This window comes from Neopelma chrysocephalum, unplaced genomic scaffold, assembly GCF_003984885.1.
Source record: "Neopelma chrysocephalum unplaced genomic scaffold, ASM398488v2 Primary Assembly neopelma1_24, whole genome shotgun sequence".
NCBI classification, from domain to species: Eukaryota; Metazoa; Chordata; class Aves; order Passeriformes; family Pipridae; genus Neopelma; species Neopelma chrysocephalum.
Genome location: NW_020897693.1, coordinates 6,329,256 through 6,345,722, shown reverse-complemented (window position 1 = coordinate 6,345,722; position 16,467 = coordinate 6,329,256). Strand labels below are relative to the sequence as shown.

General features: G+C 37.3%; 1 protein-coding gene across 2 annotated transcripts in view; it reads right to left on the bottom strand.

Annotated features, from left to right (window-relative positions):
- Positions 1-1,156: 1,156 nt before the first annotated feature.
- Positions 1,157-16,467, bottom strand: part of NUCB2 (nucleobindin 2) — a 29,581-nt gene continuing 14,270 nt past the window's right edge. The window contains exons 5-13 of one of the 2 annotated variants that reach the window (XM_027701250.1): positions 13,658-13,761; positions 11,818-12,003; positions 11,081-11,171; positions 9,439-9,497; positions 7,841-7,933; positions 6,719-6,808; positions 5,983-6,153; positions 5,574-5,655; positions 1,157-3,967 (exon numbers count right to left, since the gene is read on the bottom strand). In XM_027701250.1, coding sequence (XP_027557051.1) covers positions 3,855-3,967; positions 5,574-5,655; positions 5,983-6,153; positions 6,719-6,808; positions 7,841-7,933; positions 9,439-9,497; positions 11,081-11,171; positions 11,818-12,003; positions 13,658-13,761 — 989 coding nt within the window. In that variant the 3' untranslated portion in view covers positions 1,157-3,854. The remainder of the gene's footprint in view (positions 3,968-5,573; positions 5,656-5,982; positions 6,154-6,718; positions 6,809-7,840; positions 7,934-9,438; positions 9,498-11,080; positions 11,172-11,817; positions 12,004-13,657; positions 13,762-16,467) is intronic. The other variant, XM_027701242.1, reaches the window with a different exon arrangement.

Sequence of the window (16,467 nt, the reverse complement as noted above, 5' to 3'; positions counted from 1 at the left end):
AAACTATAGTCAGTAGTGCTTTTTTTTAGATGGGACTCTAATTTCACAACCTTGGTGCAACTATCTCTTGATTTCAGTAACAGATATTTCAGGATGTAAACAAGAAAGTACTGCTGGGGCCAACCTCAGGGACAGCTCTTGGCATCTGCTACCTACTTTTGCATAAATTATCAAGGGACAAGCCATAGTTAAGAGCTTTGCGTGTTTGCAAAATGCCCCTCTACATATTTTTCCTAATCAAGATACACTTAAGATGGAAAAGTCTAACATAGCTGGGTATGGCATCATGTCCTGTGGATCTCACCAGACACCTTGCCCCAGCCATTCTGACATCCTGAAGTGGCCAACACCTGGCTATGAATGCAAAATCTCTAAGCAAAGAATGCAACCTCTAGAAAAATGTGTTACTAAGCACAAGTAGTGCTTCACCTTCTCTAGGATTTCTGTTTTGGATCTGAACAAGTCAAAGAAGCGTGTGGTGTTAAGAGTTTGTAATGCTGTTGCAGTAGCATTTTAATTAGCTGGGTTTATATATTTATGACTATAGAAAATTGAGCATTCAAGTGAATAGCTATTGCAGTGAGGCAGGTGGTGAATAGTGAATAGCTATTGCAGTAAGGCAGGTGGTGCCAGGGAAGACACAAGATCCCTTACATCTTTATAAATTCACATCTTTCCAGAAAGCAGGAAGTGGAGAGCAAAGAGGAAGGACCTCTAAGCAGCAGAGAAGGCTTCGGGGTGACCTCATTGTGGTCTTCCCATACCTAAAGGGAGCCTATGAAAAGGATGGAGAGAGACTTTTTATAGGGGCAGGTAGTGACAGGACAAAGGGGAATGGCTTCAAACTGAAAAAGGGCAGGTTTAGATCACATATTAAGAAGAAATTCTTTACTATGAGGGTGGTGAGGCATTGGAACAGGTTGTCCAGAGAAGCTGCGGATGCCCCATCCCTGGAAGTGTTCAAGGCCAGGTTGGATGAAGCTCTGAGAAACCTGGTCTAGTGAATGGTGTCCCTGTCCATGGCAGTGGCATTGGAACTAGATGATCTTTAGGGTCTCTTCTATCCCAGGCCATTCTATGCTTCTGTGAATACAAAGCTGTATAGATGTAAATCCGCCTCTTGCCCACCCGCTAAAAATAAAACACTAAACATCTGTCAATGTGCTGAGTTTCAGTTTAATCCAGTTAAAAACTAATCTATACAAAGTACAGAGTGGGGCTTTTTTTTTTAATACATATATTGCACTGGAGATATGAATTTGTACAACATTTGATGAAATTTTACCCCTTCATCCTCCTACTGAAATCCCAGCCAAGTACAAAACCAAATCTCTGCATCTTTGTGGTGATACTGGCGTCTGCATAACAAAGTTAGATACAGTGTTCTTGTAATCACCTCCTAAATGAAAAGCAGAATACAGGTGAAAGCACTTGTGCCAGTGATATTCCAGTCCCTTATTTATCTGCGATTATAGCTTTCTACTTCGCAAGTTCAGCACCCAAGTTACAACAACTCTTTACAAAACTCTGGCTGTTTTAAAGTATATGGGATAAGGGGGCCAATCTCCAACTGCAGACTGAGGATCTTAAAATCAAAATATAAGAGGTTGCACCGAAACTGAAGCTTGAGCATTACATTACAAAGCATATCATGATCATATAATGGCATTTGTTAGGAGGCAGATCCAGCCTGAAGGAATGATTTGTATGGTAAAAAAGTCTTCACACCAAAGGTTTCAGTCCTTGATTCTCTACAAACATCTGTGTCTGTATCACTTGTCCTCTGCAAACTTTCATGTGGGATAGGGAGAACACAATAAAAATTTCCCCTCACCTTTTCCATGACATTTGAATAATTCTCTCTTTGTTTTCCTCCTCACCCTGTTACTCATTATCAGGCTACAACCTCAAAGCCAGGGCTGTGCATGGAGAAACTTTATGTAGCCATAACTATGTCTGGGCCTCTTTGCAAACAGATGAGGCTGTTGAAAGGTATTTTAGTCTCCTGACAAAGACAAAATCAAACTGTTGTTAGAATTGCATGGAAGTGACAAACAGAGGAGACAGTGGTTTTGGAAACTAAAAATGTCAACTACTTGCATAAAGAATGAAAAAATGGTAAAAGAAGTCCAACTGTTTGAGTGGTATAAACGAAGGAAATGTGACCTGACAACTAACAAGATGGAACAGATAAGGAACCCTAATCTGTTCCTGCACTGAGTTCTGTTATATCGTGTGGAGCACAAGAATATACCCAGGTCTGATGAAAGAAGCCTTGAACATGGAAGGAATGTGCCTAGCTTCCATCAATCACAGTTCTTCAGAGTGAGAAACTTCCCAAATGTCAACACAAAATGTTAGCAATTGCCTTCTGTCTTTTTTGAGTTTGCCTAAAATATTCAAGTCTTATTCTGAAAAGAACATCTTTCTATAACAGAGGCGTGCTTCTGTTTCTTTGCTCAAAACCCAAAATACCTCTTTTAATGCCACTGTCAGCAGTTAGCCACAGAACAAGAAGGAAATGTAAAGGATGCTAGCTGAGGTGTGTGTGTATCCATTCAAAGCCAGCATTATACAATCAGAACAATCCATGTTCAGAAAAAAAAAAGAAAACCACACACAAAAACCCAAGCAAAGAAATCCAAACAGGGTTTACACTTTAGGATACTTTCAGTTTGAAACGAATGAAAAGCAAGGACAGACACACAACTTTTCAGCATTATAGTAAAACTGACAGGAAAACTTAGCCTTGTAAAATCCTGGCTTGCAATACTAGGGACCTGTCCTGGTTCAATATCAAAATAATACAATCAAGTAGCACCCCTGGTTTAGGACACTTCATAAACTTAGACCAACTGCTGAAAAACTCACAAGAGTTAACAGTGAGACCCTTAACGAGTCCCAGATTCATGTCTGAGAAGGGCTTTCTGAAGCACATGGTGCACTTTGAAAAATCTGGTTTTATTGTAGGAGGTAGGATAATCTGTACAGAAAAAGACAATGAGTCTTGTTCTGTTTTGCACAATATTTCCATCAACATAAAAAGCTTATTTAATAACATGCAAAATTTTGAGATCAGCTGGCATCTGATGAAAGAAATGGGGACAAAAGTATTGTCCCAAGAGCCAGTTGAGCTTTCAACTGCTACACACAATTAGTCTCAACAAGGAGGACGGTTCAGATCAATGCACTACAAGTACAGTATTCCTTTTGAAGGCTTACAGTGAAATTCTTAGGCTTCTGTAAACATGAAAAATATTCACTGTTCCACATAATTCTTTGCCGTGTTTAAATTTTAGAAAGTGCAAATTTTCTGTGATTAAGAGGTTTTATTTTTATTTGGTCTCAAAGAAGAAAGGGTTTGGTAGTGCTGGAAAAAGCAGGCCTTTTATATATGGTCTTTGTTTCCCTATCTCTTGCTTTTCAGCATTCTGGAAAGTTTCTACATAAAACTAGACATTCAGGCCTGTTCCCTGTTTCCTCTCTGAGAAGATTCTGATTCATGCCTAAACATAGAATGGCAGACATCTCTTCCCTCTTTGTAAGAGCAGAGTTCAACAGCTCAGTCCCCTGGCCATAAAAATCTTTAATATTAATGGTTTCCCTAATTTCTTCCTCTATTATAGCCTCTAGATGATCCGCTTGTGTTTCTCACTGATGCATTGGAGAGAAAATTAGTTTAATTTATAAATCAAACCTGACTGATACTTTAACATTCCCATGATTTTACAGTCTGAGGAAGAGAGCGGAGAGTTCTTGTTTCATTCTGATTTCCTGCCCACCCCACCCCAAGCCCCTCCCACCCTTTTCCCACCCCAAATAATAAAGATGCTATAAAGTTGAGGCACAAGTGGTTAAGGGTGAACTTGATCAGTTCTAACAGCTGGTTCTTGGACATGTCCTGGTGGTAAAGGCTGATCACCTCCTGCCGGATGTTTTGCTGCATCTCCAACTTTGTGTTCCCCAGCTGTAAAACAAGAATAGAACCATTTGTAACTTCTCAATTAAATTGGCCCCAGATGTGAAAAGTCTCTGAAGGAAGGTTCCTATCAAAAAAACCTTCTATTTTTTGGTTTATAAATGGAATCAAGAATTTTCTATGTGAATAACAATTAAATCAGATTAAGATTACCCAATAGACTGCATTATTATTCAGTGTTTCCTCTTAGATTACTAGTTGTTTCTGCTTTCTGTGAAATATTTTTAAAACAATTCTTTCAACGTTGATTCTTTCAACATTGTTTTTTTCTGAAATATACCATGGTTTTATGGGACCTTTAATCCCAACATGGGAAGCCTGAAAAAGACATACTTAACAACTTGCTCCCTATATGTTGCTCCTCGCTGTATCAATACTTACAATGTTCTGCCTTTACCTATGCTTGAATAATACTAATTTTCATAGTCTGATGAACTTGCAGCTGCATTTTTGGGATTCTTTTTTCCTTAAAGTATCCCTAGTAACTTCAGTGGCCTATGGATTTAAAATATTGTCTACTTGGATCTCCTTAACTCAGTGAATGAGTAGAGACCACTTCCGGCTAATATAATCCACCTGATTAAATGACTTTGCAGAAAGATTTTACATAAAATAATACATGTGTTAAGAACAGTATCTGCTACAATACTGCCAGTGTCAAAAGAATGTATCATCTGGTGAAGGGAATTTAGGGTCTCAGAACTAAGGATCGTAAAATGAAATTACCCACAGGCTGATTCAAAGCAAATGAAAGACAAAATTAAAGTGGTTCTGAAATTTCATCATTTCCCTTCATGGAACAGAATGGGTAGAATTTCAGGGTACCAACAAAGCTGTAATCACTGAATACAGCACTTGAGGTTTGAAATCCCACTGGTGGCCCTGCAGGGGCAGTTAAGAGCTTCTAGTATTCAAAAGGCTGCCTGGATAGATCTGAAGCCTGTGTTTGAGATGAATGTCAAGAGAACTCCTTTAAAGCACAAAGGTAACTCGGGCAAGCTGTTACAGATAAGAAGGGCTAATATATATCTGGCTGTTTTGTTGCCACCAATGAGCAAATGCAATGATTTATTATGCCACTACCTTCTTCTGAGGGTGTTGAAGCAATTGGTCTTTCATACTGTCTAAGGCTAAGTTGTCATGTCATGTTGCATCCAGTTGCTGGTAAATTGACCACTGAGAATATTTAAATGCTTTGATTTGTTCTGCAGTCTGAGACTGCGATGCAGCCATAGAATATAAGACAGACCCCGTCATTTGTATGTCCCTGTTCTTCTCTGGATGCTCAGAAACCCTAGATACCCTAGAGCTCAATATTTTTAGACAGACAGGTACAACACAGTCCTCCTTCTCTGCCCATTTGACGCCTTGTGTTAGAATGCTGTTTCTTTACTATGGATTTAAAAGTACTGAGATTTCAGAAATACTTTAGAAGAGTTATGTACTTCCCTCTTAAAGACTGTTTAGTGAACCTCTCTACAGAGGTCATTAAAATTGCTTTAGATTAATAGTTCCAACAGAAAATATAGTTGTAATGACTTTTACATTGCAAATATTATTTTAAAGCTTGTGCATCTATCAGAAAGACACATACGGGGTTGGAATTTCAGTTCTCCAGCTGGTCCTGCAGGAGGATTTCCTTGCTGTAGTTTCTTCTGTTCCATCTGTTTTACGACCTGGTGAAAAATAAAATACAACAGTTGAAAAACTTAAATTTGTCAGCTTTCTCTGATGTGACAAATGAATACACTTATAACAAATTTTGCAGTCATTATGTAAAGTCTTGGTTAATGAGTATATGGCTGAGTTGAGATGCTTGTGTTGTTTGCTGTAATTCTGAATACTAGACTATGTTTTGCTGTGGTACCATTAGTTTAGATTTCAGCTGGGACTCATACAAGAAATCAAGGTAAAGAATGCTCCAGAGCTGGGAACTGTCATGAGCTGTTACACATATAAGGATACAGAAAAGGAAAAAAAATATTCTGTTCTCATACATGTACCTGCTGAAGCTCTTGTTTCTGAGCCTGAAGCTGGTCATGCTGCCTCTGTAGTTCTTCCTTCTGTTTCTGAAGTTCTTCTGCCTTCTTTCTAAGTTCATCTTCCTGCTGGGAAATATGATTTTCAAATTCCTTCAGCTCATCCTCAGTAAAGAGCTGCTGTTGATCTAGTGTCTACAAGAAAATACATACAAATGTGAATACTTAGCCAGGAACAGAAGTACATTTTTTATTATCTCCCCACCGAAATTCTTATCTGAATTGTACAGTTCAATAAAAAAACCCCAGAACAAGATACCCAGACATGACACTGTAAAGGGTTAGTACGCTCTCGGCAAACAGCAAAACAGTCATTTCTCAGCTATTTTGTCAGCAAAATTTTACTATAGACTTAGAGGTAGTAGAAAACTATCCTCCTGCTTCCAGCTGAGTTCTTATCTTCCCTTTAAAGTGATTCATAAACAAAATGTCCATTTTCCATTTGAAAAGCATGTGTGAAAAGCTCTTCTAGAATCCCCAGGGTGGCGCCAGACCTTTTCCGTGTGTGAGAGGCCCATAAAGCTCACATCTGCATTACATTAGGCTGCTACATTTGTAGGTTACATTTAGCTAAGGCGCTTAACGACACACATACCAACACAGAACTGAAAAAAGCAAAGGTCACAGACATGCCATTTGGTTTCCTGGTGGAGTGCTGGTAATGCTACTCTGTGTTGTACTTGGAACACATTCTCATTACCTCCCAGCTGTCTGGCTCCAAAAATTCTTTTTTCTCTGTAGCTCTGAGGAACTCTTCCAAAGTCACTAGTCGGTCCTTGTTGATGTCAACCTATTTGAAGGAAAAAATTAAACTTAAACTAATGGGCGGGTTTTGATGGAGCTAATGTTTAATTTCATCAAACAAATATCCTCAAATATAACCATTTTAATTGTTAAACTGTCCCATTTTCAAGGGATCGCCTGCAACGTCTTCTGAAAACTTCTCACAAGCTTATATAGCTTAACAAAAGTAGAATTTAAAAGTTAATATTCACATTTTACTTCAAAAATCATTGGCTTTATTGGAAACATTTGTGTTCACAGCCCCAACACTAACAGTGGAAGGTATGACTTTTTTGAGAAAAATGTTTTGTAGCTTTCTGGTAACTACTCTGACTCACAAAATTATATCCACTGTCGGATAGGGAGGTGCTGAATTGTGTCAGAATCCTTTAAGGGGAAGGGAGGAAATGCTTCCCTTTATGACTAATAGAAGACCAGGCTTGCTCTGTTCCTCAAGCTTAAGGAATATAGTTGAATACAGAAAAGTTATTTTTTATTATTATTATAAAATTATAAAAGATAAAAATTATCATAATTTGAACACGGTCGTTCAAAATATCCCCTTCCCTTTCTTCTGTCTTCTGAGCTGAAAACCCATCAGACCTGGTAAAGGTGTTCACTGTCATAGGTGATACCTTGAGCTCTGAGCTCTCTCCTGAAGGGACAAAGGTGAGCTATATGAAACAAGCCTTGCTCTGCACACCAGAATCTTAACCATTTGCCAAGTACCAAAGAACATTTAGAGTTCTTCCCTGTTTGACACAATTCACAGGGAATTTCTATTGAATCTCAGTATCTGCAACAGACAGAGGCTGCTGCACAATTCCTTTCCTGGAACTTAAACAAGACCTAGTCAGCAGGCATTTACATCAGAATACAGGGACATGGCCTGAGAATTGTTACTTTATGTGAATCCCAGCACAAACAGCATGCAGTGTGACAGGTCATCCCTTTCTGCTGCACTTGGACAACACTTCATGGCAGAACTGTATTTCTTGAACACAGAAGGAAATAAGCTCTGATGAATATCAGTCCCCACCTCATTCATCACATGTTCTCTCATTCTCAGCCTTTCTTCTTCCATTTCAACCATGTCATCCTCTTCATTCTTGGGATCATAAACTTTTTCTAGCTAAAATTCAGAATTAGTAAATGTTAGTTTGAAGAAAGGGCTGCTCATTCCAATGACAGAGAATATGTGGAAAAATAGCGTGAGACTGCTAAAAACCCAAGTTCGCCACTGTTGCAATAGAGAGAGTCCGTGTGTGTGTGTGTGTGTGTGTGCAACTTTCCTCTTTCAGAACAGTATTTAAGCAACAAGTGAGCCTTTCTTTCCTAAGAATGAAGTTTTCAGTTAATTCATGTGGTCTGTTGCAATTCCGTGCTGTGGATGTTACAGTAAAGTTGACCTCAGTGTGCACAGTCTGATCCTACATTTGATTCAAAGCAGGCAGAGGTTTCATGTGGTTTCTGGAATGGGAGCGAGTAGCTTTTTTACCAGAGCATGCAGTTGACCCTGTGAGCATTTAGGATATCACAAGACAAATTGAGTGCTAAATTTAATGGTCCACTTCTCCTCTTGCACAATGCCTTTCTGGAGAGTTCATGCTTAGTTGTTTCTACTTGGCTTTCTCAGGCATTGACCTTCTCTTGCTTAGCCGTAGGTAATTTTAAGGCCCCAGATTATTTGTTTTTAAACTAAAAAAACTACACAACAGTGAGACATCTGTCAAAAAAGACTGCCCTGTATTGAGGGGGATTATGGCAAAGTATTGTTAGAAATCTCTATTTGCAAATCATGTTTCTTAAAAAAATTACACTAGTTTGAATTTATAAGCTTCTATATATACTGTATAGCACATTTCCTCTCTGACTCATTAAATCAGAAAAAAACATTAGATAAGATGTTGACAGCCATAGTACTGGGACCTCTGAATGGGAAATTTTTCTTTTTTTTCCGCAATACCTAAATATAACCTACTTAAAAAATTAAGACAAATGCCCTTCATTTACTTATTGATTCTGCAATTCCTATCTTTGGAATTGCTAGCACTACCCCTCTGGGTGGCAAAGACATGCTAATATTTGCTTTTCACAACAACAAACCAAGGCTTAAAGAAACTAAGAGCCTGTCTACTGTACCAGATGTACATGTGCTGCAAAGTAGCCAGACACAAAACATGAAATTTCTGTAGTGTGCTGTCCCTGAGCCAAGTCACACAAGTGTGACCCTTTTTCCCATAAGACTTGTTCATAAACACTGAACAAGCACAGCTACACATCTTCAGAACCTCAAAACCTCTACCAGGCTGCATCTAGGCAGAGCAGAAATGCAGCTCTCTGCACTGCAATCTATACAGGTAACACCTATCCTGCAGACTAGTTATATAATCTCAAACAAGCCTGTAACAGAGAAATGCATGGGCACTAGATCTCTGATGTCTGACTCCTATTCTTCAACGACTTCATTTTGCCTGCTGATAGGTTTTGCATTTTTGTAGAACTATTAAGGATGCACAAAACTCAGCATAAATACACTATTTTGTAGTCCAAAGTCACCAATTATACTTGGAAAAAATACAGACATCCCTGTAATCATTTTCTGAAAGAAGTTAAGCTTCTGAATGTTTTTTTTACCTCTTTAGTAAATAGGGCTTCTAATTCTTGCTCATCCAGGAAACCATCATTATTGACATCTACAAAAAGAAGTGTTAAAAGTGCAAGTTGAGTAGGTGCAGAAAGTCATACATGTAGTAGACCTTCCTGAGTTAAATAAGGATCAGCACACACATCCCATGTGGATTAAAAACTTCATTCAACAAGCAACTGGTTACATAGGTTGATTTTCTCTTTAAATTTTTATCAGGTACTGGCTGAAGTGTACTGCCATTTTTGGTTGGTTGGACAAGTCTGGAGCAATATCCCTACTTCTTAGATTAGCAAAGTGAAATAGGTCACCACAGGATTGTGCAAAGTGCAACTGCCAAAAAATATTACTGAGAACAAGTTGTTGCAATTTAACAACTAAATTTGTAATTAGACTCAGGAGCAACAACATTTTGCAGAAAAACTTTGTTAATTGGCAGTATGACTCTCCAAAAAAACTAAAGAATTATGTGAAAATCTATATAAATATGCAACACTTGAGATAACTGTAAAATGACTTTTCATGACAGCAAATGCTGAGAGGAGAATACTTGATAACTAACGATCCATCTCTTATTCTACATTGTACTCTGAATATTGTTATACTACCTCGGAAATTGAAAGAGAATGCCTATTTCAAATGGATGGTATTATGCAATATATTTGTTTAACTGCTTCTAAGTTTTTTTAAATATCAAGCTCTAAGGCAAAAGGTTGTTTCAGCTACTTGTGTTTTGGTAGGATTTGCAGAAACAAGCTAACAAAAATTTTCAGAAAATTCTTTCAAAATCTCTTTCTAGAAAGAAGAAATAAGATTTAATAACTATAATACATATTTATAAATTTTATAAACCAAGATAAAAGTTCAGACTCAAGCTACAACACTTTTCTTCCTCTAAATCATCATCTTTGGGATTAGTCCAAATGTATTGTTCAACCCTTTGCAACCTAGTGCCAGGCAGGATCTACTTAGGGGTACTTTATGATGAAGCATTTAACAATATCAGAATTTAAGGTTACAGGATGATATAATCACATTTAAAGGAAAATATCCACTGAGATGCATCCTCATGTCTTGCTAAGGCTACTACTTATTGTTTCTAGCTGCGCATTGCTCAGAAACATAGCAGCAGGATTAGGGGGCATTTTGGTTTTTGTTGTATCAAGGGAATCTTGATAAACCTCTTCTGATGAGGCTTGGCACGTCTATGGCCATTCCAAAGATTAGAAGTGTCTGGTATTTATCTGCAGAGATGATGAGAAAGCAGGTTTTCCCCCACCACAGACACACCTCTGAGGATTTATTCCTAGTATGTAGTGTGCAAGCAAAGTTATAGATAGGGACAGCCCTCCAAGTACCCGTACTTCCCTGAGTAATCACTCCTGGTATTTGGCTGTAGGATTTTAGGAGTAGTTAAACAAAACTCTGTTTTCAAATTTTAAGCTCCATTTAAAACTTTACAGGAAACTTACAAACAAGAACAGAACAAATATTTTCTCCTCTATACTATTCAGACTCATCCAAATTACTTGAGGTATAAGACTTCATCCTAGCATATGACAAACTTGTCCTCAGCAGAATGTAAAAGAAAGTAACTTCACTTGTTCATTAAATTAAAACTAAACCTCTTACCGTGCAATTTGAAAAATGTTTTGGGGTCAAATTCATTAGGATCTAGTCCATCTGCTTCTTCCCACACCTCTTTCAGTTGATCTTTGCTTCCCTATAGATTGGTTAAAGAAAAACTATTCAAAAGACAATTTAGTGTAATTTTTCTGCATTACCTTTGCATTACAGTTTCTCTGAAAGGCTTTGTTTGCTGATTAGTCACATGGCAAATGGAATCAATGGAATTTTCTTTAATTCCCTTTTGGTCAGGTCTAACATATTCATTAGACAAAAAGGCCCAGGGAAAGAGAGAGTGTCAAAGAAATGCATATTCTGTGGAAAGGAGCACCTGTAATAATCAGTCATGGCTACACAGACTCATCTAAAAATAACAGCTGAAGGAAGTTATATTAATTTGCCTTTTATAGAGCAAACTGTCCTGTGATGCAGCTCCTTGCAGGCCAGGCACACCATGAAGGCATCCCTACAGTTTTTAATACTGTTCTGGCTTATTCCTCATGAGTTTCAGCATCTTTGTAAATAAGAATTCTGCCAGAAAATAGCACACCTGTAGAGAAAAAATGGGGGTTTGTATAGTGGGGTTTGTAATGCTCTCAGCACTGTGCCCATGCTCTGCTCCCAAGTCAGTGAGAAGAGGCAGATGCTGAAAACAAACAAGATACACCCTTCTCTGTGTTAGCTTTTTCTCTCTGGAAAGGAAGGCTTCCACTCAGTCACATAAAAACAGGCTATGGCCTTACAGGATGGTGAACTTTAGGGTGATCTCCGTGTTTTTTCTTCATCTCCTCAAATTTGGATTCTTCTCGCTTCCTCTTTTCTTCATCCAATGTTTTTAAATACTCTCTCCTCTCGTGTTCTTTCATCATCTCATATTTCTTAAACTCCTCATGGCGGGTCTTATCATAGTTTTCCAGGTCACTTGTAGCCTAAAAATACAGATATATGCAGACATATGATTATGCCACATGATTATGTAACACCTCTGACATTAAACACTATATTGTTCAGCTCCATGGGCAAGGCTGGCCATTCTGCCATTCTCCTTTTAAATATAGGGTAGTCTAGCTGGGAGGGGTGCTTTCACATGACAGTGATGCAGAAACATCCCTGCTCTGTTATTTTCACAGAAATTGATTTGCAAGGGTTCAACTGCTAGACAATTCTTGCAATTGCACAGTATTGTACAAAGGCAGCAAGGTGTCCTTTCTCATCAGTTAGTAATAAATTAAGTTAAATAAGTCCTACACTAATAGTACCATTAACTCCTTGATTACTTCAGAATGAGAACATTTGTAGTTTATCCCACAGTTTAATGAAAAAAGTGCATTCATTAATAGTGGGGGTTAGTTTGCAGTACCTTAATGAGGATTAAATAAAAAATAAAACAATTATATAGAGAGAAAGGGTGAGAGTGAGGGGAGAATTTCTAACAAATATTGTATAAACATATGTCATTTTCACACAGGCCAAATGATCTTTTGGTAGTGCTTTTCAAAATATACGTTTACACCTCATATTTTCTCTCCATGATTTACATCTTAGTTTTCAGATTCCCTGTACCTTTTAAAAAAACAATTCCAAACCAAAGACCCCTTAAAATGCCCATTACACTCTGTACATTCTCTCTTGACTGAGAAATGAAGAGACAAAACAATAACATTTATAATAAAAGAAAGAACTGCCCTGTTGAGGATATGCATCTCCTAGCCAACCAGAATTTTCCCAGAAGTGGTGCTCAGAAATGGCAAGAAAAAATATTTCTCTATAAAAAATAATTTTACAGAAAATGGAGATAAAATTTTCCAAGAGTAAAAAAATTACACAAAAATTACAGGAAGCTAGAAATATAGATCACCTTTCAATTTATTTTGAAAATATAAAATCTGTCAAATTCTAATGGTGGGCATGCAGTGTTCTCTAGAGCATAGCTGAGATGAAAGTAATTTTTCCCTTTGGGAAGTGTATTTTTCTCTAGCAGTTGAAAAAAAGCCATGCAGTACTTAACTACATCCCTTAAAAAAACAGGCACTGAAAAAAACCCCACACCTGTGTCTGATACTGAATCTGCTAAACAGACACTGAATGCCATGCCCAGTGTAAGCAATTTCCAATACTGGTATCTTAAATTCTACTCTGCTGTGATTTTGCAGCTTGACATATATATAATAGAACCCAAAATTCATATGGCTAGGTTAGGGTTGATTACTTATGTAATTCTGTGAGACTCCTGTATCATCTAGAAATAGAAATCAGAAAATACACTTGGAAAAAATATACCCCTATCTAAACCATATTTAATTTAAAGACTTCCAGAAAGGTGTATAATATTCCCAAAGTTGCTTGTACTGGCATATGAATGCAAGTCCTGATAAGATGACATCCCAGCATTTATGGGCTCTTCAGCATAATGCACACTGACAACAGTTTTCCAGATGGAGACAGCTGACTTTTCTCTGAAAATGAAAACGGCATGTCATTTATAAAAAGTGGTATATAGGAAAGGACTTGCCTTTACCAGAGGAAAAAAGCATAATAAATAATACCCCAAATCCCCCACAGTAGTTCATATCTGGCACTCACTGCTTTGATCAGCATATCTAAGTCTTTAGGTTCGAAGGTGTCAGGATTCTGATGGTTCAGGTGCTCAAACTGCTTAAGGAGAGCCTGATGGTCTATGCCAGTGTCTGAAAGAATAAGGTACACATGCAAAACATGAAAATAAGTTTGAAATCCAGCAAGATCAAGAAGTTAAAGTCTTTCATATGGGAGCTTGTGCCTTGTAAGTACCTGAGGCTCCCTGAGGCCTGGATAATTTTTTCACTGTTGGAGGAAACTACAACAAAATTTCTAAAGTTGTTTTTCCTGAAGGAGGTTGGCAAACTTAATGGCAATTTGCACTGCAGTCCCTCTAATGTGTCAGTGTTGTATTGTGCACAGTAATTTCACATGCACAAATTAAGGCTTGTGGTTCAGCAAGGAAAAGTACAATCAATTTGAGCTACATAAATTAGGAAAAATATTTTATTCTCTTTTATATAAATGAGATAGTTGAAGTTGTGATGTATCAAAGCTGATGTATCAAATGTATCCCATTTCCTGAAATGGGAAAAATCCAACTCTTCTACTGCCCTGTACATTTTACAAATGACTTAGATCTGGCCAAAGTTTTATGTACAATATGGTATAAAAGTATAACAAATCAGAGAAGCAGATATTCAGATTTCATCTGTGGAAAAAGAGAAGTGCAAGACAGTGGAAAGCTGGGTCTTCTGTCTAAAAGCTGAAAGCAGTTTTCTCTTCCTTGTAACAGGGGCGATACCCAACAGCATCAATGCACAAAGCACCAACAACTGAACGCATTTCTACCACAGGCTTTTCTACCTGTTACCATGGCTTCTGAATGCTAATGCTAGATAGTAATGCTCTCTTAAGAAGCACACACTTTGATATGTTAAGTACAACAATTGTGACAAGCTTTTAGTAGATGGCTTCGCAAAGAATATTTTATTTGTTAAAAAAAAAAAATTGAAAAAAAACACAATTTCAAAACTGTCTGTTTTACATGGAATGCTGTGTTTGTATTATCACAAAACAGCAAACACTGGCCAGGGCAGATTTCAGCCATCATTCCTCCTTGGTGAGATCATGATTTCTGTTAAAATATATGTGCCTTTGCCTGGTTTTGAAACATTTTTAAAAGTGTAATAATAGACTGAAGAAAAACAAATAAACAACAAAAAACCCAGCCCCCAAACCGATTTCCCTCCATTTCTTATACTTAGGGGAAAGGTTCATTTGATTTGACAATATTTACTTGACACATTATTGTATTATCTGAGATCCAACCCCTAGCATTCTTCTGTCCTGTACTGATCAGTCTAATAGGATCTTGGTGAAAATATTTAAAAACACATCTGGATGAAGAACTGAGTATATGCAGAATATAATCTCAGATTTGTTTGGGATTTCTTTTTATAAACCTGATCCATCTGAGAGGGAAGAAAACATGGGAATTTGTATGCTTGTTTTTTCTTTTTTTAGATCAGATAGAAGACTAAGCTATTAAGTGGTATTCTAGGGCAAAGATTACCAGAACAAATAAAAGGAACTCAAACTGTTCTGCCTGCTGTTATTACAGAATGCTTTTTGTACATATTCTAAGATGTTGTCTAGGTATGTGGATGCAGCTGTACTTTGTAGGTAATCTGGCCATACTTGTTGTGTATGATGTGAAGTACTCATGGGCAAAGCTGACTATAAACTTTACAAAATGTTTTCACATCTTAGTAGTCACCTGAATATTATGAACTGTAATAATCTGTTCCCAAATTTAAGATCTCACACTTATTTGGTAACAGATCTGAGCTGCTGGGGGGAATTAATTTCTAAAGCACATTCTGTTAGTTACTATTGATTTATGACAGTAGAGAGGGCTAGAAGTAATCAGTCCATCAAACTTCAAAATACACAAAATTACTATGTACACAACCATTAAGTGCTGTCAGCTGGCTCACTGTGAATGTCACCAGGACGTCACTGGACTGCTTGTCTGCAACAGGAGCAACATCCTCATAAACACTTATTTGCACTTGCACACTTCTTCAGTCTATTTGCCACCTCTAAATTTGGCTTAGCCTGCAAGACAGATCTTCATTCTTGGAGTATTTTAATTTGATACATTATGTATTCAATTCCATGGGATCCTTCCCCATGACTTGCAAAGATTTTTAATAATAAAATAATCTGCATAGGCAAATTGAGACTTTTTTATAAGAGTTTCTTTGTGAAAACACCATTTCAGAAACAAGATCATGGAGTCCATCATTAGGATCTTCGTTTATGAGCAACTAAATCTCTTTAAAAAGAAACCACTAATAAGAAATTTACAGAATTAGTTCTAAATGAATACTTTAAAAGTTCTTCAGTAATAAGAAATAAAAAGGGATAGCACCTTTTCCCACACAAACATGCAGCAACTAGAGTAATTAGAAACTTGTATATTTTATTCACTAAAAGAAACTGCCTGAGTTTGTAAAATTTCACTAGAAATTAAGCAAATGAGCAAATGCTATGGAGAATTTTTTCACTCCAAACATTTTTCCTTATTCAGGAGCTTAAAACTGACTCCAAAATAAGAAAAACAATCCTCTAAATATAAATGTTTAATGTTTGCTTTAAATCTGTACAATAACTCTAACCAGTGGAAAGGGGGCTAAAAGACGACAAAGAGGAAAACTTTCATGTTAACTGACTGTCCAACAATAAATTTTCTACCCTGCAAAGTCATGAAACACTGTGTCGTGTTCTTAAACACAGTCCTACTATGTTACTGCTCTCAGTGAGTAATCGTGAATTGATGCATTACAAAATAGAAGTTGAAAAACAATTAG